Genomic DNA, 22,244 nt, shown 5'->3' with positions numbered 1-22,244 from the left:
CGCTTTCTGTTTAGCAGCGAAGGGATTTCTTTTCCCCACAAATTAATGGCGACTGCATCCATTGCAGGGTCGAGTGGGCATCAACACAGATAGACCAGAGGAAGCGCTGGTGGTGCACGGCAACATCAAAGTGACCGGACACATTCTGCAACCATCTGATCTAAGAGCCAAGTACGACATACACGAGGTGAGTCAATTTCATGTTCCAGTACTGGTTTTTCTATGTAAAATGTTTAGTGAATACTATTTCATAAGAATAAAAAGATCACATGTCATAAGTAATAACAGTAATAAAAGCTGCGGACCCAAACAGAAGAACGCAAACGTGTTATGGTTATTTTCATTGACAGGCAGACTTATGAAACATCAAAACTCTTTCATAATTTAGTTGTTGATATTTTTCTTTGAGAATTACTAAGCTCCTCTATAAACTTTGAACCTTTCTATCTTACTTCTGCTGTTATTGAAATGTATTCGTAGAGATATTTTGCTTTCTCCCGAAACAGATCATTACTGTCTTACCTACATCGCTCTCGGTTTTAACTGCTGCTTGTTTCGAGCAAGAATATGCAGTTTCAACAAACAGGCTCACCTAATTGTTTTGAAAATCCTAGTTTTCCTTCAAGCCCTTGAAAAAAGGTTCCAAGGGAAAATGGGTTTTCTTGGTTCCGAGTCATGTAGGAATACTGCAAAATGATATGGCAAAAGGAGCGAGCACTTCTCTGAAGCAAAAAATTCAACTTGGCATTACAAAGAAATATTTCTGGTCATGTTCTCATATTGTAGCAACCGACCTGGGGTCATCGAATTTTGAAAAGGTTGCAGTCTATTAAGTCGATGATATTTTTATGGCCAGAGCGTGAGCTCGATGTTAAATTAGTTCGATCACTTATTTTTCATACATGCTTCAGTCCCAAATATCTTTTATTTGGTGCAGAGTGTTCGACTTGGAAAACACGCCATTTAGTTTTAATGCAGTGCCTTGTTTCTAATAATCATCTTTGTTTTTTAATACATTATCCATGGATATGCAAAAACTAGAGAACTGGTGAAAATCCTCAATTTAACAGTTTTAATAAAATGACAAATTAGCTAGAGTTTTACTGCACATTGAGTTTTTGCACTATATTTCCAATTTTGTTTTCATTCATTTCAAAAAATGTATTGTGTATCGTCTCAGAACAGACAATGCACTTGATGCTCTTTTAACATTTACTTAAAAAATTTTATCGTCCTATTTTAATACACTTACGTGCATCTAAAATTTAAATTTAATGTCTATTTTTTGTTAAGAAATACTTTGGGAATTTACACAGATTGTTTTTCCTTTTTCGTCATTTAAATGGCGCAACATGGGAAAATCTATTTTTTGTGCCAAAAAAGTATAAATAACCAATAAATTACACTTGAGAAAAAACCATACCACTTAATTATTCATATCGAGGCTCACTTTTATCAAGCTTCGTTTTCCTTTCACTCATGAGGCAATCTACTTTTTCAGTTGGACACGCGGCAACAGCTCCGGAATGTGTCCAACCTGCGAATCGTGCGTTACCGCTACCTACCGGAATTCGGGGAGGAGGCGGGGCTCGGTCAGATGGGTGAGACGGGGGTGATCGCCCAGGAGGTACAGCACATCCTCCCGGAGGCGGTCAGGGAGGCTGGGGACGTCAGGCTCACGGATGGACATGTCATCGAGAAACTGCTCGTTGTTAACAAGGTAAGTACTTTTTTTATTTGCCATTTAAAACTGTTTTAGAATTTTGCCTTTCATTTCGAAACAGAGTAGATAGGGATTTCAAAAAAAAAAAAAAAAAAATGTTTCTGTGTTCCCACATGCAACACATATATTTGGCAGACAAAAAAATGTATGTTCACGGGAAAGTTGTTTCCTACTGTCTTTTGAACAGCGTAATAGAAATAATCTATGGGATTGATATCCACAATCTGATTAACCAATCCATATGCCGAATATACTCACTTTCCAAAAATTCTTTGGCCAGATGATCCCTATGTGGACAGTATTTCCATCCATACAAAATAAAGTTATAGTCAACAGCACTCTTGGAAAGGTAATCAGATTCAGCTCCTATATCTGGCAAGAGTTCCAGAACATGACTTTCACTTCTGCTCATAAGAGAAGCCCGCTTGGCTGGGTATGAGATGATATCAGAGTTGAGGGAAGAGAACGCTGGGAGATAATTCTGTTTACTGATGAGTACAAATTCAGCATAACCACTGAATATGATTCTCAGCTAATGTTCATTTAAAGGGAACCGGAGATCCATTATTTGTCTGAGAAAGAAACATGTATATCCACGAAGATATGATGATTTTGGACAAGTATCATTTTGAATGATCTCATAGATCATCTTCTTCGTTCTTGATTTTGACGGATGCTGAGTGACTGCTGTCAGATATTCTAATCTCTAGTGTTGAATTATTTAACAGTTTTCCTTGGATTATTCAAGCTACTACGCAGATTAGTTAAACAGAAATTCTGAATTGTATTTTAATGCTTTTCTTTGTCGCTATTCTTTGGATTGTCAGCCTTTCTCTCCCTTTGGGACAACTGGATCCAAGGATCTGCCACCCAGTAAATTTTATTTATTTTGCTAAAATAATGTATGCGTTTTTAATTTCGGTTAAATTGATTTGATCACATGCAAGATGTTTTAATGGCCACTGTTTTAGGTCATATTATTAAGTGTTGATGAAGTATTCATGTTATGATGGTGTTTCTGCTTCTTCAGGAACGCATCTTCATGGAGAACGTGGGGGCCGTGAAGGAGTTGTGCAAGGTGACGGACAACCTCGAGACGAGAATCGACGAGCTGGAGAGAATCAACAGGAAACTGACCAGCATGAAGCGCAAAGACAGTCTCAAGTCAACAGCCACCGATCTCAGGTGAGGAGTTTTCCTTCCTTTCCCTTTAGCCCTTGCCCACAAAGATCCTCGCAAATAAACCGTAATTTTAAAGGCACAAAACCTGTCATGAATATGAACATGCTTTCTGTCATTGGAGGCACTTTCTTAAAATGAAGTCAATTCCTGCTTCTTCGTACTGAAATCCAATTCACGTAATATGTCAATACTTTTATGCCTCTTTATTCATCACTTTTATGCTCATTTAAATAAATACTATGAGAATGATGTGAAAGAGAAACTAGAAGACCTTGATTGTCTGTCCACTTTCCCGTTTGCTAGTTTTCTTTTAGAGACATAAAAAGGGGCATGGGTGTTGATCCAAGTTTTCAAAAACCAACATGCTAGGCCTTTGAAAACTTAACATAATTCTAATCTTAGATATTGGAATTAAATAATACAAACATCAATCTTAAAATAATGTAAGAACATACAAATAAGAGAACACAATAGGATGATATACAAAAGGGCAAATGAGTTACAACAAAGCAATTAAAAAGAAATGAAATACAAAGTTCATTAATGTAAACAAACCATGATTGTAATTCCATATACAATTAGTTACTAACCTTAGATTGCATGACCCGGCCATCGCAAATAATAATTTCGAACTCTTTCCCCGAAGCATGGCAGCTTCCATTACGATCAGCACATGCGACAATCAATTAGACGGAGATGCCCATTATCATCAGAGACTACAATGAAATTGAGAAGCGAACCTGGGGACATCACCATTTCTGTAATTTTTAGAAACGGAAAATCTGCCTACTTATGTAGCAAATTTTCTTTCCCTTATTTGAGATGTCCCGCCGCCGTAAGAATATTATTAATGTGACTAATTGGTTATTAATAATAATAATAACAGACTTAAAATTTCAGTTAGTATTAACAATTACCTTTTATTAGTTATATTAACCGAATAATCGCATTGATTACAACAGAGAAAATAATGTGTTGATACTTCATTAAGCGAGAATGACCATCTGACATGTCAATGACATGTCAGATGGTCTGAGCAGTTTCGTTTCATTTCACTATGACTGCTGGTAAATTGGCTCTGTTTTAAAAATTTGATAAATTATTTTTTTTTTTCTAAATGCTATGAGGAATGCATATATGATTGAAATTTCGATTTAACACCCGTTAAACAATCTTTTCTTATCTTTTGTGCAGTCGCATGGGCAGCGTGACGTCCCACGGCAAACACCGTTGCCATCGGAGCTGTGACAAGCAGCGATCGGGAAGCAAAGTGTCATCTTGCTCCAGTCATTTCATTCAGTCCTCTATCTTCGTCCTCGTAGTCATCATGGCCTGCTGGTGAGCTTTTTATTCTCACACATTTCTCGCTTCATTTGCTGTAAAGGAGTCGAAGCATTTTGGAATTCTTGTTGAAGACTTTTATGAAACTATGCAAATATATTTACAAAAAGAGATAATAGCTCATTTAAATGAGAGAATTGTTTTACAAATACCAGTGGGATATAAGCAAATAACATGTGCGATATCTCTAGCTGTGGTGAGATGGCGACTGAAAAATAAGCACTATCAGCCATCGAACGAATTTATTTTGATAAATCAGAAGTCAATACAACTTTATTTGTAGAATGGTTTTGTATTTTGAAATCTCATTAACTGGAAATATTTTCTTTAAACAAAACTTTCCTTCAGTTATTTTGTTTTTAAGCACGGTATTACTGGAATCCTAATATCGTCTTAAAAGATCTCGAAACTTTATTAACAATATTATTTAATATCAATATGCCATAATAGATGGCAGCATGCGCACTGTTCTACTATTATACCTAAAAATATGGTGCAAACATATTTTAAAAGTTGGGAATGTGCAGTTCTGTGCGGTTTTTTTTTAAATTTTAATCAGACTTTGATTAATTTATAATCATGAATATGGTATTCAAATCAGCTTCTTAGAGGTCGAATAACCGCATTTTGCTATAAACTAAACCAAGTGTTATAAACTGAAAGCATAACTTCAGATAAACTTATATTTGTGTTTTTTTTTTCTTTTGTAGCCTCATGGCCTTAGCCACCTTGTATATTATGGAATGGCAGAATCAACATAACTCTCCCTATTTTAGGGGAGCAGTGCTCATACAAATGAAAAGGTGAAATTTTTCTTTAGCATCTCCTCCTCTGATTGATTTGATTTTTTAAATAAAAAAAAATATATCTTAAGATTACAACTAAAGAGAAAAAGTATATTTGAAAAAAAAAACATTTTAATACATATTAAATTATAATGTATAATTATTTCTGTATTATTATTGCCTATGAAAACATTTTAAGTGTTTTATCTTCGAGTTTTTCGTATTTTCACTTTCAGTTCTTCCAAAAAAATATCACTAAAGTGAAATTTTAAATTTAATAAACAATTTTTTTTTCAGTCCATCGGCAGAAAATGCAACCCTTCAAAGCAATGTTCCTTTCATGTCCACATTATTTCCGTCCATATCTCTGTCGAGTCAAGCTTCATTTTTGAGTTCCAGAAAATCTACACCAGACAAAACGCAAGGTAAACTATTGAAATTTTTGCTGTTACCCTTTTGGAAAAACTATCATAAAAAACCTGCAAGATGGGTCTCCCTAAAACTTTTTTGTATATTCTCTAATAAAAAGGCTATGCCTCACTCCCCAAAAAAATGATGGGATTTGGATAAGGCAGAGAACGCTTTGCATGGCTTTGACGTACAATAGTTATGAAGTGTTAACTTTGACATGAATTTTTACTGAATCTATCGTGTGATCCCTGGATAAGGTTTCAGCAATTAATTTCTGACATGATATCCGAAAATCGAATTAATGTTTCAGACGCTTTTTTCCGAAACAATTGAAACCGAAATTTGACATAATTATAATCTCAAAAATCACATACCACATTTGATGTAGTGTTTATATGCTTCTAAAAATACAGATTGACATCTCTGTAGTATTTGGCTCAAAATTTGATTGATGTTAATTTTATTTTCCGTATTTTATCCATCTGGCTCTCTTCGTTTTATAGTCATCGGATAAATTTATATTCGAACAGTAAGAAGAACAGATTTCCTCTGAACGAGTTTTGCTCACACTTTGATAGAAATCTACAAATGTAGTGTAAAGGCTTATATTAAATTTCATACATATAGCTCAGAGTGTTTCTGAGTTATCTTTGTCACAGGCAGATATTCAGATAGACATTTTGCCAAAAATATGGTGTTCCAACTCAAGGATGTCTAGAACGTGGAGATTCGTCAGCATCTCAAGTTCGAATATTTTGATGATTACAGTGCTTTCTCTATGTTCTGTGCACGAGAAAGTAATAAATGTCGGGCAGTTAAAATATCATTGTGCTTAATTATCTAAAGTAAGAAATAACGTGAATCATGAAATAATGTTGGGTGGGTTGCAAATATACGATGGGAGTTTAAAATATTCCTCAAGCACAGGATTCTATCTGTCTTGTTCCAGTTTGCGGCTTCACTTCAGATTAAGTTTCCATGCAGGATCTTAAATTTGGCCCACCTAATCAGAAACTCCTTTTAGTTTTGAACGTCCGCTTCCGTTTGCAATAGCCATCGACTTCGAACCGATTCATTATCAATCTTGCAAACATACATTGCATTCCATGATAACTGTTTCTTTTTCCTTTCTAAAAGTTCTTTTCTTCCCATAAAACCCCTTCCAAAAAGAATTCAATAAAAAAAATGCAATGAGCTAAGGATGAGGCAAATAGATAGAGAATTCGGCTCCTAAATAGCAATAACTAACCCCTGACCTATGAATTCACTCAACTTTTTTTTATTAGAAGACTCATCCTGTTTGGGTCCTTTACTATTATTTTAATTCCTATAAAAGCCCAGGGGTAATTGAGATATCGAAACATTCTTAAATGATTTCTGCATTTTAAATTAGTTAATACTATCACTTAATTGCTGAATTAGAATGAAAAATTCAGAAATTCGATGCGCGAGTCAGACTCATCATTGTATGCGAAGGGTTGAAAGATCGTGAACTTCTACTTTAAAATCCTAAAGAAGCTGTTGTTATTAATGGGGTATTTTACGCTCCTAACATACGCGTCAAGATTTATTAACCCATCAGAATTTAAAATACTTGCAAATGGAATAGAAATATACAATACAATTGGAAAATGGAAAGAAAAGAAAACCGCGAAAAGTTAAAAATGTGGGTTACTTAAAGTTATTAAATTATGCATACTGCGAAAACATAGTATATCATTTATGATGGTGAGATATTAAGAAGGACAGATGGACTAAAATTTTTGAGTTCATGAATAAGTGGAGACGGCCACTTTGTAGCTATTTGTCACATTTCTAAAAAAGAAAAAAAATGAACCCAGAAGAGTTCTAAAAGGATAATATTAAAATCTCGATGTCAATTTAATCTGCGATTTGCTATTTATCTCTAACTGATATTGGAAAAAATAAAAACATTTCGCTTAGAGTCTGCCACCTTTTTAATTAGCTTGAAACGGGAGTCTTCCTTCCTGTGAAATCCATTTCCGTCCTTCTGAGGTGAAAAATATCAACACGGGAAAATCCCCGCTGGTTGGAAACGAAAGTTTTCTTCCCATTCCGGTCACGACAAGAGCCAAGTTTTGATTTGCTTAATTAATATGAATGGGCGTGCTGGGATTTTTTTTCTTCACCTAGGATCTCGAGATGGGGAAAAACTCATACCGAAAATTATTAGTCGAAAGAAAGTTTTACATATATTAATTTTTACATTCTCGTGTGCGAATTATAAGCAAAGTATACTTTGCATCGTCAAAAAAATTATAATAGTATAAGTCAAGTATAATCGTCAAAAAAAATTGGAAATCGAAATTTAGACGAATCCCCACATTTTAAACTTCCTTCAGTTAAAAAAAAAATAGCGTTATGGCAGCCAGTCTGTGACAAAGATAACTCAAAAACGCTTTGAGCTAGATGGATGAAATTAAGAATATGGTTTTTATACTAAATTTGTAAATTTTTATCAAATTTGAGCAAAATCCGTTCAGAAGAAGTCTGTCTATCCTAATGTAAGTTAACACTATACCGACAAAACGAAGAGAGCTAGATGGATAAAATTGGGTACACATATTCAGCATCAATTCAATTTCGGTACACATATTCATCTATAATGTTTGAATTTAGTGCCAAATTCAATATTGGTTTGACTGCCTGTCGGTCTGTGCTTTCAAAAGTATATAAACGCGTTTTCTCAAAAACGCAAAAATTAAAATATATCAAATTTTGTCACTGCAATTGTATTTCTCTGTTGAATAGTAACTTCTGGCAGTTGAAAAAAAAAAGCGTTCTAAAACACAAATTCGATTTTTAGTTGCTTACAAAAAGATTTATTATGTACTGTATGTATTAGAAAATGTGGCAGTGTTTTGCTGATGATATCTTGCTTATTTTCGCCCGGCAGCTCGAATGTAAGTTAACACGCTAACTACAAAACATAGAAAACGAAGGGAATAAAATTTCGTATACACATTTGCCATCTGCCGTACAGAAACTTAACAAATTGAGAGCCAAATACAACAAGAGGTTGAATATCTGTTTTTCTTAACTTTCTAAAGCATGTAACCGATAACTGAAACGAGCAAAAACTTAAATATATCAAATTTACTATGTAATTTTGTGGGTAAAATTTCAGTTTTAGTAGTTCTGTAGTTGGTGTAAATTTTGGTTTCAGTCGATTGGAAGAAAATGCATCCGAAACAAATCTTCTATTTCCGGATAGTATCAACCACATTACAGGAATGAATCGCCAAAACGCTCTCCGAAAATAACAAATAATTTACTGACAAGCTCAATAAATATGCTAAACTCACGTCAAAAGTTAATATTTTGTAACAATTGTACACCAGTACCATTTAATGTGTTTTCTGGGATAACTCCTATATTAGAGTGTATGCAAAATTGTTTTTAAGAGACTACTCCCGCTTATGTAAAAGACAATGCCTCGAAAAATTATTTCTATATGTTAATGGATTTTATTTTACTATCCCAGAGAAATCTTAATATATCTTCAACATTAACTGCCTTTTAAAACTAAGTACCAAAATCAAATATCGGTGCCATAGAAATTATCCATGTTTTGAATCGCATGCTAGACACACGGAGCACATTCCGACAATCATCACTCACCTTCCATTTTTTCATCACAAAAGCCGGTGTCGATTTTGGAATGCCTAACTCACTATATAAGGGACCCTTAAGGATTGGCCATTTTTATGATATCCGACAGTTACGACTTTCTCGAAGTCAGACAGCTCTGAATTTCGAGGCATCTTACATGCGACTAATGCCAATACTGCATGATATTTAAGTACAGAAGGCGTGACGAGAACCAGGACCACAGATATTCTGTGTGTCCAAATGCTTATATATATATATAATATACATACAAGCTAAATGGCAAATTTTGATTATTTCAAGTTTGGCAATACCTATTATTCCCTACCATCCCTAGTGAAATACTTTCTATATCATAGTTCCAAGTAAATTTTCTTCAACTTTTTAGCGCTTCTTGAATTTTTAATCTTTAATATTCTGAAATTGAAAAATATGCGGAATAATGACCAAAAAATAACAATAACTATTTAAAGTATTTTAAGCAGAAATTAACTTGAATTATTTCGCAATATTTAATTAAGACTATTCTATGGAAATAAAAGGGTACTTCAGGATTATTTAGATGCTAACGTAATTTAAATAGAAATTCTTTCATACAGAAATTGCAGCGCACGACGGTGGGAATACGTCTGATTTCAATAGATTTGATGAGCACGCTACGACTCTAAGCACTAACTCATTGAAATTTCAGTGCATTCGGGTATTCAATCCATAAACATCCTATCAAGAAGTCGATGTTCAACCTTCAAGTTACATCGGTCTCTAAAAAGTTACAAAGAGTTAATTAGAATTATATTCCGGTTGCTTCGAACCGTTTCTTACCATTTATTGAATATCATATGTTAACATTTATTCTTGTACACGAGACCTTTCGAACATTTGTGCAGGTGCAACTCCTAAATACAGCACCAAGTCGGTCTTGAAACCCGTGTATCCTACCGGAAACCCAGATGACCGATTCTACGGTTCCCATCTGGGAGACCTAGACTGCTCATCCACCGAGGAATGTCCCATCTACTGTTGCGACTACTACCCGGACCTCACCCTCGAAGAAGAGGGACACGAGGAAGAAGGTCTGCTCAGACACCATATCGAGAAGAAGAGTGGAAGCTCCCTCACTTTTGCAGGTACGCTGAAATGCCTTTAAAATGCCATCCACTAGTTTATGAGTTTCTATCTTAAACTCTGTTCACTCTGCAGCAGTCCCTCTGAGAATGTACGTGATCTGAAAAAAAAAAATTTTTAGTCATCAGTCAATAATCTGATGTTAGGGAATACGCATACGTAGACATTTGTGTCGATGAATATTCAGAATATATTAGATGCTTGTATGTATTTTAATCAGCGACATCTCTTGGTAAGCATGAGAAGTATCTATGGTTTTCGGTTTTATCAATTTGCTATTACTTTAGTGTTATCATTTTAAAAGTTATCCGTTTAGTATTATTGAATTATTCAGTGTATAAAGACCCCAATCATGGAACGCTCCAAATTGCATTTTCGACATTCATCTCTTTTTTGTTTGTTTATTTGATTTAAAGAAATCTGCGGCCAAAGCCAATCGGATACTTTCAGAAATCCATCATATCCCGATTGTTGGTTTTGGTTTCAACGATTTAAGAATGTTGGTTTCGATGTTAGTGTCAAAGAACGGCCTGGAGGACCAAAAAAATTCGAAGACAATCAATTGCAAGACTTATAGGAAGAAAGTAGGAAAAAGTTGTAGAAAATGATGGAAAATATTTTGATTGATATATATTGTACCGATTTTTCGCAATAAATTTCTTTTTAAAGTGAAAAAATGATCAAAATACATACAAGCAACTAATAGATTGGATATTGCTTTGCGCCATCTGCTTCCCAATTTTTAGAACAAAGTGATCTTCCTAATTTCAGTTTTAATTCCTACCTGCATTCTCTTCACGGATTGACCTAAAAAGATGTGTATGCGGGTTCCTTGAAGTAAAAATATTAATTCCTAATATTAGGCTTGAGGCATTTAGGTGAATTTCTATCAGGGTCAGCACATATCTCAATATAAGCTAGCTCTATTAGTTCAATTAATTAAAAATTTATGTAAATTAAAAATTAATTGAATTTTTAATTTACATAATCTTTATAAGTAATTAATATGCTATAAGGGTGAAAAAGATCACAAAAAAAAATCTTTAAAAATAATTGAAAAAAATAAACAAAGTTAAACCACACTACCATCCATGTATAATTCTACTATATTCACATTTTTGCGTAATCGTTCGCTAATTGTAGAAAACATTTCTAGAACTCAGTATTTAAAAATGCAATGAGCTTTCTCGCTGCATTTTTAAAGCTTTGGGGGGGGGGGGATAAGTACATTATCATCCTAAGTGCGTAACAAAGAAACAAAAATCCTCATGAAGTTCGATGTAATTATCATGCAACTATCTTTTCCTCAATTTTTCTGAACTATGCTTCATTTATTTTATTTTATCATTATTTTTTATAAAAATAACCTGATTATTTCTAAATTTTCGCTGCAATCTTTTCTAAATTTTCCACATATTGTAATATATATTGCCATTGTACATTCGGTCAAACTCAAATGCGATATAACGAAAATATTTTGCATGAACTTTGCCTATAAATTTCAGAACGACAAAAATTATTGAGACATCAAAAAACTGAAAGAGCAAGTATCGACAGGCAAACGTCTAAAGACTCCATGCCTGAAAGCAGTCCGTCCGAAAGTTCCCATAAATTGAAGAAACGAATGATCGAAGCAGAAGATGAATCGGCTGACAACAATCCTATCTTTAGATCAGGTAATTTGCTTTTTTCCCTGTAAGTAATTTATCAGCCAAATTAAAATCACTTGGATTTGAAACAGTTTATTCTAAAAATAACTATTTGAATCATTAACTAAGAGGAAACTTATCATTGAATTGTATATATTATTAACTAAGAGATAAAAACTTCACTGGGTTGCCTGCATCACTAACTGAAGAGCACGCCTCATCAGTTAATAGACAAGCTCAACATTGGACTGTGTGTATCATGATTTGAGTATTAATCGAAGCCTGATTTTGCAGTGTATTCCTTATCTGTTTCGTGTTAAATCTACCGTGGGGACAAGGGTCATCTATAACATAAAAAGGTTAGAGGAAAGGTTGTGTCGTTCTCATCATCTCGGCATCTCTCGAAATAGGAAGGCATCACAAAATAACCGTCATTTAATTTCAGAGCGAAACATAAATTTGATTCCTAAATCGACGTATTCTGCTTCTATTCTTTTAGAATATATTTTGAACATGAAACTTTAAAAAATATTTTTTATATTAATAATTGCTAGCAATTTCAGTAAACAGTTTTAAATAATTTTTGACTGAGTTTTTGTTTGCTTTAAATTATAAGTATTCCAATTTACTTTTTAAACCACTCTTTTAAAAAATACTAAGGAGCTGATGAGTATTAATCTCAATTGAAGAACTGATGAGCATTTGACAATGCACAACTTATTTATTTTAAATATTATCGTTTTATATAATAATCACATTGAATGACGAAATGGCCTGGGTCTCGAAAAAAATTTGATATTTCGGCGCCCAATATTGACGTTAGCATAAGACTAGCGAAGAGTCTTGTGGTTCAGCCATTAGCTGAGCCACTGAGCTGTGAACTTTGCTATCCTCCCAATTTCATTTCAAATTACTTTTGGAGCTTCAAATAGAGTTTTATTTAAAATTAAAATATATTTGTTTACACACATCATGTTATTATAAGTGAAGATTTTCAACCCTTTTTTCCAAATAAATTTTCATCTGTCCTTTTTTGTGTGTGTGGTCTCCTTGTGCGCTTGAAAAAAATGAAATGAAGACTCTTATTCTATTTCTTCAGAATCGGAACCCATCCTCTACCTTGCCGAGCTGAACGCCACCCTGCTACCCGAACTGTGTTCAGAAGAGCGACTAGAGGAAAATTCGAACCTCTACGTTTTCTGTTCTATCTACATTTCCAGGCACTTTCCACACGTCAACATCACTCTGCAAATCAGGTACGACAGCTATTTTCCAAACTGAGTTGATAATTTATTTTTATTCATGGATTTTAATCTAGTATTTCAATCTGAAACTATAAATCTCACGTTATAAAATAAACTACAGCCAATATAATATGTCTTTGACTGTGGAAAAATTTCTGCCTTAGATTTTATTCTTTTAACTACTTTATTTACGGTAAAGAATGATTATTTCTTCATTCCTAAATAATGATATGTATAAGAATTGTATAGCATTAAATATATCATAAACCGAACATCATGACTGCATACTTTTCCATAGTCACATAAATTATCAGTTTTCGTGATCTTCCAGTTTTCAAAAAAAATTCACCATTTAGATGCATGCGTTACCAAATGCGTGTGTCTTGTGAATCCAGAAAAAATCGGAAAATACTTCATTCTAGTACTTCACTTTTCTCTGCCTAGTAACTGAAGCATCCTCTAGTAGGACAGATCGACTTTAACTGAAGAGATTAAAGGAACACTATTAAAGTTTTTCTTTAATTCAAATTTTTTATGTTGGGCTATAAAAAATTAGTTTCTGACAAGACTGAAATCGATCTTTTTTTTATTGCAAGACTATATTTTATTACAAAATTATTTTTGTAATAAAATGCTCAAAACTATATTTTGTTGTCTTTTTCTCTACATTTCAACTTTATAATAGTTTTGAAATACATTTTCTATCTTCTAAAATTACAATTGTTTTAAAAAGAATTTACCTTTTTTAAAGTGCATAAACGCGGTACAGCTTAACCCTGTCTCTTCTAATCCGTTCGTGCAAATTCTATATTAATGGGCAGGTTTCTTTTTCAAACGATTGTAAAGGAGGGTATCTTTAGTGATAATTTGTTCCATCCTCCATCATTAGTGTTGCTTGTTTTACATCCTGCACCCCTCTTTTGGAACAGAAACAGATCCAGAAGCCGTCCATTAATATGAAACTTTTACGACCGGATTGGGCCGGAAATTAGTAAAGAACGGGTTAACACGTTAACATCATAGAAGTATCGATCCTTCAAGTCATCGGGTATCTGTAATATGAATAAATTTCTCCTGTAAATGCTTAGAGTTCTTATTTTTCCCATGTCTAAACAGAAGTAAAGACAGCGACACTCTGATTGAGTTTTGTGGAGGCAACCATCAGCATTCTTGCCCTCGAGAAGTTTTACCGGACTCAGAAGACCCTTCTTCAAACAGCATCACCAAAAGAGATATCTTTCCTCAGGTATACTCTTGTTTCACAACTCTTTGTTTTGAAATCCCCCTAAAGCGTTTCATAACTATGCATAAAATGCAATTTCTGTTGTTCTATAAAAAATAAATAAAATTCCTAAACACTTTCTCTGACGTACTTGATGCAATTTCACCCTAAAAATTTAATTAAGTTTTCTTTAACTGCTTTATGCTGCGATACATACAGTTATAAAACACTTTAGTTTTACCATTCCCGGATATAGAAGATAGTTTCATCATTGAAAATTACATGCTACATCGAAACGACATATTTCATGTCCTACAGAAGACTGTACAACACATCTTACCAATCTATAACGACCTTAGCTACTAGTTTATGGACTATCCAGATGTAATAGGCAAGCCTTTCCAATTTGCAATGTAAGGTTGGTTTTGAGTTGTGAAATACCAAATTTTCTAATTACTTTACTGGTAAAAGCAGATGGACTAAGCGTGATCTCATTTTCTTATATATTTTTATGGTTTTTAGCATTATAATCTAATAGAATATTTTTTGTCTTCACCACTATGGATAGTCTTAAAGTTTATTTTCAGGTTTTTAAGAATTAACTAAATAGGTTCTAGTACCCTGCCCTTTGCCATTTATTATTAGTACTCTTTAAGATCTGTAGTTCATAAAAAGAATGTAATTAGGAAAGCAAACGAAAATTTATAGGAACTCCTATCACTCCAGAGAACTTCCAAATATCAATCTCAATCAAACTTCCAAACATGTCAATGGGATTAGCTCAAGCCTCGTCATCTGAAAATGGTTCGAAATTTATGAAGCTTATCTCCTGGTTTGGTTTGTTTGTGGTTTATTGGCGCAACAGCCATTCCTTCACCATACTGGGCCAAGATAAGTGTGACATAAAAATTTTTAAAAAAATCTTTATAGATGATTTTCTGATTTTGCGGCGACATTTTAGTATTTAACCGTTATTTAAAATCGGAATAATATCCAGATTTATAACATTCATATAACTTTTTCCAAGAAAATAATGTCTGGTAAAAATTTAAAAATTTTCGCTATATTTGCTTAAATTCCAGATTTCTAGCAGAAGCCGATAAAAAATTAAGTCGATTCCAATTCAATATAATAATGGAAGTACCTTCTGTATTTTACTTCTTAAATGTAATTCTGTTTGTCATGCATAAATATAAAGTATTTTAAATGAAAATATTTCTTTTGAGAATTAAAAAAGTGGGTCGTGTCTTACGCCAATCTAACGTCATTTTCTTGTAATTTCAGAGTCGATCTTGGCAACTTCCGGTTGGCTCTTTTGTCAGAAGCAGATATCGATTCAGGATGATGTCTCGTCGGTTCTCCACAGATCAGCAGGTAAGACAAGACACTTCCTCCTTCTTGAGGAACACTTATTCCTTCAGTTTTTCTGCAGAGGCTCCTCATCTTGCCGAATAATAAACTTTTTAAGAAAAATAAATTTTGAATATATATTTCTTTTATGATTGGAAAAAAAATCAGCTGTAAATTTTTAATGGTTTATAACAGTAAAATTTGCAAACGTTAATTACTTTCAAATGGGATTTCAATCCCAAACATCTGTTAGGATGTTTATGAGCCATAATGTCGTCTTTGAAATAATAGAATGTTGCTAACATTTGTACAGCACAAGTATGCTTCAGGTTTCCGAAATGTGCAAAAAAATATTACAATCACAGAATACAGTATTAATTCTTCAAAGAATTCAGTAAAATATTTCTTAAATATAATTTAGATTTAGCCCACTTGTATATTTAATCGATATAATTGGATTTGCCTTTTAGAATCTGTTACTTGTGTATTTTAGATTGTTAATACATTTCGCGTCGTTAAATTGAGTGAAATAACTCTCTAAATTAATATATCAATATTAGTAATGCGTCTCGCATTGTTAAATTAAATTAAATATCTCACTATATCAATGCAATAACTCATCATCAGCTTTTTTCGGTACAAATTAAATTCAAACTTATTAAGTTATAAAACTCTCATTTAAAAAAAATTCCAATAAAACTGATATAAATGAGCAACTTTCATAATCAGTCTTTGAGGCTATAAGCACAAAAGCGTTTTACAGAAAAAATAATTAATAAAGATGTTATTTTCATTAAATTTCTCAACTTATTTAAACGCATTTCATTAGTTTACCTCATGCTGAGAGTTGCATTTTTTATCGTATGTGTCTCATAGCTTATAAACCTTACAGTTGGTTATAGCACGTATTAAATGGCTAAAATAACTCTTCATATACGTGTTCATCGAAGGATAAGACCTAAAAACTAAGTATTAAACTGAATTTATCGATATTTCAAAAAAAAATTATCATCCTCTTAAAAATTTGTTAAATAAATTATATTGCTTTTAAATATTTTTTCTGATAGCAAGTAGACAAACATACAGAAATCTTTGAAATCGGGCTTTAATAATGAATAATTTACACAGATTAATTCGGTCATATTGGTTTTAGTAGCCACCACTTAATAAATATTTACCCAAAGTGGATAAGGGTAAAAAAAATGTGTTGCTTTCCGCTTCAAAATTGAAAACTATTATACAAATTTTGATTTTTACTTTTTTTAATACATACCTGAGCTACAAAGATAGCATTATTTCAAACATTTTAAATGACCATTAACTCTCTGAAAGACTACAATATGTTCATAAAATGTCTGGCAAAATTTTAAAGAATTTTAGAACACACCAAGCTTATATATATATATATATATATATATATATATATATATATATATATATATATATATATATATATATATATATATATATATATATATATATATATATATATAATCTTGGAAAGTAATTCGAAACTGTTGCGTTTAAGTGGACGAGGGAGCTGTTAAATGCGAACAGAGTAGGGAAAACCACTGGATTGATGAAGCTCATCGTCATCAGCACATTTGGTCATGCTTAGATTTATTTTAAAGGGATCTCATAAAGAACAATCTGGGCGATGGCAAGATTAAGCCGTCAAGTCATTTGTTGTTTTTCAAGCTGTGCCTAGAATTCGTGAATAACCTGTAATAATTTTCAGTGTGTTTGGTCATTTAAAGGAGAAACCAAAACTTTGAAAACAAAGTGAGAGGCTTGATAATTTCCGTTTTCGTCTGTTCTCATTTTAAACTTTTTGAATCGTTCTTAGTCATCAAAACTTAAATGTAGAATTTCTGGACAAATATTTAACTTCAAAATAAAAGGCTGCGGTGGCCAGGTGGTAAGGTCTCAAGTTCAAGACCCGATTCCACCGAAGAACAGTCATGTAAGTGGGCCTGGTGCACGTTAAATCCGTCGGGGCCAAACGTCCCCCCCCCCTGGCGGGGTGCGGAGGCTTGGAGAGGCGAATGCTAGCTCAGGTGTCGTCTTCATCATGTGATCGCGCCTCAAAATTATGAGGCCCGTCCGAAAGTAACCCTAGTGTAGCTTTGAAACAGGACGTTAATATAACTCAATTGTAAAATAACTTTATTCTTTTTCTTTCTCTTAGTCTTTACAATTTTTTTGATATATTACGCATACTGGAATCCGTATATATTATATAATTCGGAAACAATGTTACTCCCAAATCTTCTATTAAAAGATAGAAAGAAACTAAAATGAATGGAAAAAATTTTCGCATTTTTTTGTATAAATCTTACTACCTAAATCTATTATGGTTCCTAATCAAAATAATGAAAAAAACTTATTATGAGAAATCCTAAATGGTTGGATATTCCATGATTAAAAGTTTGGCATTAAATTTAATTACTATTACTGTATTAAAACAATATCTTAAGAATTTATAGAGACAATGTAAATATTTGTACTACAGTATTAGTTTCATATTGTTTTATATTATCACCACAATCGCTAAGAGTTTTGTGTCAAAACTTATAGCAGAATTGTTTCACACGATTATGAAAATTGTTCGGAAACAAAAGAAAGGAAGAAATCAAAATCACATTGGTAAATTTAACCTGAATAACTATTTATACGAACTAGAGGGCGCTATTCGGCAGCTCTGTCATTGGTTTTCATTGCTAATCACTTCAAGCTTTAAATGTGAACATTTGTCTGTTTATAAATGCTGATCCAAGCATCTGGTGTATGGAATTGTTATTATGCAAGATTATATGTGAGCAGACATACTGCGTCATGAAATACTTGTAAATTTGCCCCAAACCTAAGGTTAATATAATATACTGTATCATATTGTCTAAGTGCAAAGGAGTTCAAATAAAGCTTTCAAATGTATGCAGTTTATCGATTCTGCAATTTCATGTATCTTCTAGACATCCATGTGAGATTTCTAGTTTTAAAACAATCCTACATAAAAACGTCTTGTTTTTGTACTTTTTGTATCTTCTAAAGTTTATATGCTGAATTTTTAATTGTGCTATAAAAAATCCATCATACATTGCAGAATATGTGATTGTAATATTCAAAAATAATGTATTTTATAACTTATATAGTCAGGTAATTCTGAACTACACACAAAAGAAAAAATTACAGCTTCTGTATCTTCATGGATTTAATTAATTTAAAACAAATAAATTAGACTGAAAATTGAAACTCAATAAGCACCTAAAATGAAACCTGAAATTACATTGATTTAACAAAGCTAAATTCAAAAATGCCTCCTGAATAAATTTATTCTGACCGAAGAATTGATGTCATAGATTCTATACATATCATATTTTATAACCATCAACTTGAAAGTCTGTTTGCAATCTAGTGATGATTCAAGCAGAATGCATTTGCAATCTTTCTCTAGCATAGGTCATTGCTCTATTCATTTTAAAATTCATTTTCATCATCGCACTTTTTTTGAAGCACTCATCGGAAGAACTGGATGCGCTTCGAAAAGAAAATGTGGTTAGTAATAGAACAAATTACGTAAAATCTTCCGGAGTAATCTCGTGTGGATGCACACGCGGAAAGAGCACTACTTTTCTCAAATCTAAGCTGCTTGTAATTAAGAGAGCTGGGAGCATTTGCACCTTCAGAAAAAAAAATTTAATTTCAGTTTAATAAAATAGAGAGCATTTTACTGAGTGCAGAAATTTATAATTTGTATAGATGTGAAAAGTCGAAAGATTATTCTTTTACAATGAAACACTTTTTCTTCAAATTTTGGCGCTCGTAGAACGCCTTCCATTCATTACAATCGTATGAAATTTTATACGAGCAATATTTACAAACATTGTGCATAAGTTTAACGTATTTTTATTTTTTCTGCCCAAAAGAATTAATTTTGAGAAGCGATTCATCATGAAAAATATTTTTTTATTTGTTTTTCACATTACACTATATTTATTGTTTTTTTTTTAATTTTTATTATTAGCGTATTTAAATAATACTAAATTTACTCTCATTATTAAACCTATGCTCCTATATTATGCTAATTTTGGAGTGATTTCACTCTGAATTCTGAGCATACCGATTTGTTATAATGAACTTGAAAATACCGCATCACAACATATATTCGATCCGGCATTAAAAAACAAATTCTTTAAGAAACAAATATTTTTCTGCCGTTTTATAGTTAAAATAAATTATTCGTTCTATATGTCCTAACTTTTCTATCAGATATTAAATTTTATTGGCAAAAGAAAAATTCTATTTACAATTGAAATTTCGGCAATTTTCACAGTCTTAAAGGAAGCTTCCAATTTCCTTTAAAGCTAGTAAAAGATAGAGATCGCATGTTTCAGAAAGCATATCAAGTTCATTATACTAATTATGACCGTTAGGTTCATTTGTGCAATTTTAGAGATTAAAGTTTTACATAAAAATTTTCATAAAGAGACTTGAAATGGTATTAAAAATGATATGCAACTGAGACAAACAACTGTTTTTTCTGAGACATAAAATTCTAGAAAGAAAAAAAAAACTGAAGTTTATTGTTATACCTGCATAAACAATTCTTACTATTATTCTAACATATTTGAAAGAATCTATATCTTTGGCAATAATTTAGTTTTAAGCATCAGCAACTAAAACTCTGCGAAACCAATATTTAGTATTAAAACGAAGATTGTTGCATTTGATGTCGAAACCCATCATTAATTCACTTTTAATCAACTTGTCTCAGAATATAGTTCAGAATATAGAAAGCGAACACCCACTTATGATGAAGCAACAATTATTATTTTACTGCGAAAAACAATAAAACTTGAAATCATTTTGATAATAGATTTTCATGCATTTTTTTAATCTCTTTTTCAGATATGTACAATGAACTCGAACTTCCGTCCTTTCACAGAGTATATCCTGACATTCCAAAGACGCTGTGACAAATGAATTCTTCAAAACTGTTTATGCTGCAACTTATAAAGAAAGCATATTGGATATCACTGTAATTGTCACTGAAGGGAAAAAAACTATTCTTGCAGAATGAACCCAAGAATTTCTTTCAAAACGAAATAGAACTCTGATTGACAATTCACAATTTTGAAGCATTGATAAGAAGAACATAAGAGGAGATATTTCAGCATTTGGCTCTTTAATGTATCATAAAAGAAATAATTATGATAACATAAAATTTTCCTTTAATATCTTTCGCAAATGCTGCATTTGTAATAGATAGAGTAGAATTTATTTTAATGTTTGTAACTTTTAATGATTAAAACAATTTTTGTTGCGATTTTGTTTCGTTTTTCAACTTGTGAAGTACTTTGCTTCCAACGATTTAAAAATTCTTTTCAATCTGTTAAAACTTTCAAAAAAAGAAAAATACACAATCAGAAGGATTTTTCATTTATTATTAAAATTTCATTTATTTTATCAATCACTTAAATCTGAAAGATATCTATAAGAGCATCACTTTTTCCTGAGATTAACAAACCTCTTGTGTAACTAAAAAATTCTTTTTAGTGAGATTTTATAAGACATACAATGGAAAAAAAAGAATTAGTTTCGTTATGTTGTTGAAAGGCAGAATCATATTTAAGATTATCAATACAAGAAAAAATAATAATTTGTAAATAAATACAAAAAGTTGATAAATACATCATTTCGAAAATGTATTCATCATTTGATGAATGATGAATTCATCATTGGAAACAATTGTATCTCGATTTATATTAATGAACTTTTTAAAAAAAACACATTTCTTTCTAATAACGGTTTTAAAAGGTAAAAAATAAAATTTAATTCAATTAACTTAAATCTATTTCATCATATTTAAAATTTGTAAATTTTGAAAGCTTTAGCAAAAATATATATTGATTCTGGGGATATAAAACCCTTGTATTTAATAAGAATACATAATTGTCTATAAATTTTATTTCGTAGCTTGTAAAAATACTTTACTGTAAAAAAAAATGCAAATCGCAAAGGAATTGAAATCATGTCAAGTCTGCAAGTAAATCAATAAAACAATATATTATTTTAAGATTTTATATTAAAAGAAAAATGTAAAAACTGCCATTATGAAAATCTTAATACAAAACAAAAGTTTAAATTCGTTTTACATTATGTTGTAGCCATTCTTCAAAGTCTTTGAAAATTTTTGTCAAAATATATTTTCTTTGTAAGCAACGCAATTTTTTAAAAATATAACAAATAAACTTTATTTAAAAATCCAACGTATGGCGAGACGCCAAAAAATGCAGCCCCGTAGTTAAGATCAAAACGAGAATTATTTGAAAGTAGCTAAATTTACACAAAAAAAATGATGCGTATGTAGAAAAAACAAGAGGAATACAGTTACAGGTATAAAAGTCACGTTACAAAAGCATTTGAAAATTTTAGCCAAAATATATTTTCTTTTAAAGATATAAAATCCCAACTATTCAAAAGAATACATAAATGTCTCTGAATTTTATTTCACAGCTTATAAAAAAATTTTAATGTGAAAGAAATGCAAATTGTGAAGTAACTAAAAATGTGTTTTAACTT

The 22,244-nt window shown here is 31.9% G+C and overlaps 1 protein-coding gene across 2 annotated transcripts in view; it reads left to right on the top strand.

The window, feature by feature from the left end:
• LOC129972269 (myelin regulatory factor-like) overlaps positions 1 to 20,925 on the top strand; it is a 217,788-nt gene extending 196,863 nt beyond the window's left edge. For both annotated transcript variants that reach the window (XM_056086336.1, XM_056086337.1), the window contains exons 13-24: positions 68 to 187; positions 1,502 to 1,720; positions 2,754 to 2,908; positions 4,100 to 4,243; positions 4,957 to 5,049; positions 5,329 to 5,456; positions 9,960 to 10,199; positions 11,703 to 11,873; positions 12,946 to 13,102; positions 14,207 to 14,336; positions 15,597 to 15,686; positions 20,571 to 20,925. In XM_056086336.1, the coding sequence (XP_055942311.1) occupies positions 68 to 187; positions 1,502 to 1,720; positions 2,754 to 2,908; positions 4,100 to 4,243; positions 4,957 to 5,049; positions 5,329 to 5,456; positions 9,960 to 10,199; positions 11,703 to 11,873; positions 12,946 to 13,102; positions 14,207 to 14,336; positions 15,597 to 15,686; positions 20,571 to 20,645 (1,722 nt within the window). In that variant the 3' untranslated portion in view covers positions 20,646 to 20,925. The remainder of the gene's footprint in view (positions 1 to 67; positions 188 to 1,501; positions 1,721 to 2,753; positions 2,909 to 4,099; positions 4,244 to 4,956; positions 5,050 to 5,328; positions 5,457 to 9,959; positions 10,200 to 11,702; positions 11,874 to 12,945; positions 13,103 to 14,206; positions 14,337 to 15,596; positions 15,687 to 20,570) is intronic.
• Positions 20,926 to 22,244: the final 1,319 nt, after the last annotated feature.

The sequence above is a fragment of the Argiope bruennichi genome, chromosome 6 (genome assembly GCF_947563725.1).
Source record: "Argiope bruennichi chromosome 6, qqArgBrue1.1, whole genome shotgun sequence".
NCBI lineage: Eukaryota > Metazoa > Arthropoda > Arachnida > Araneae > Araneidae > Argiope > Argiope bruennichi.
The sequence above is the reverse complement of the archived record's forward strand: the minus strand, read 5'-3'. Positions and strand labels throughout refer to the sequence as shown.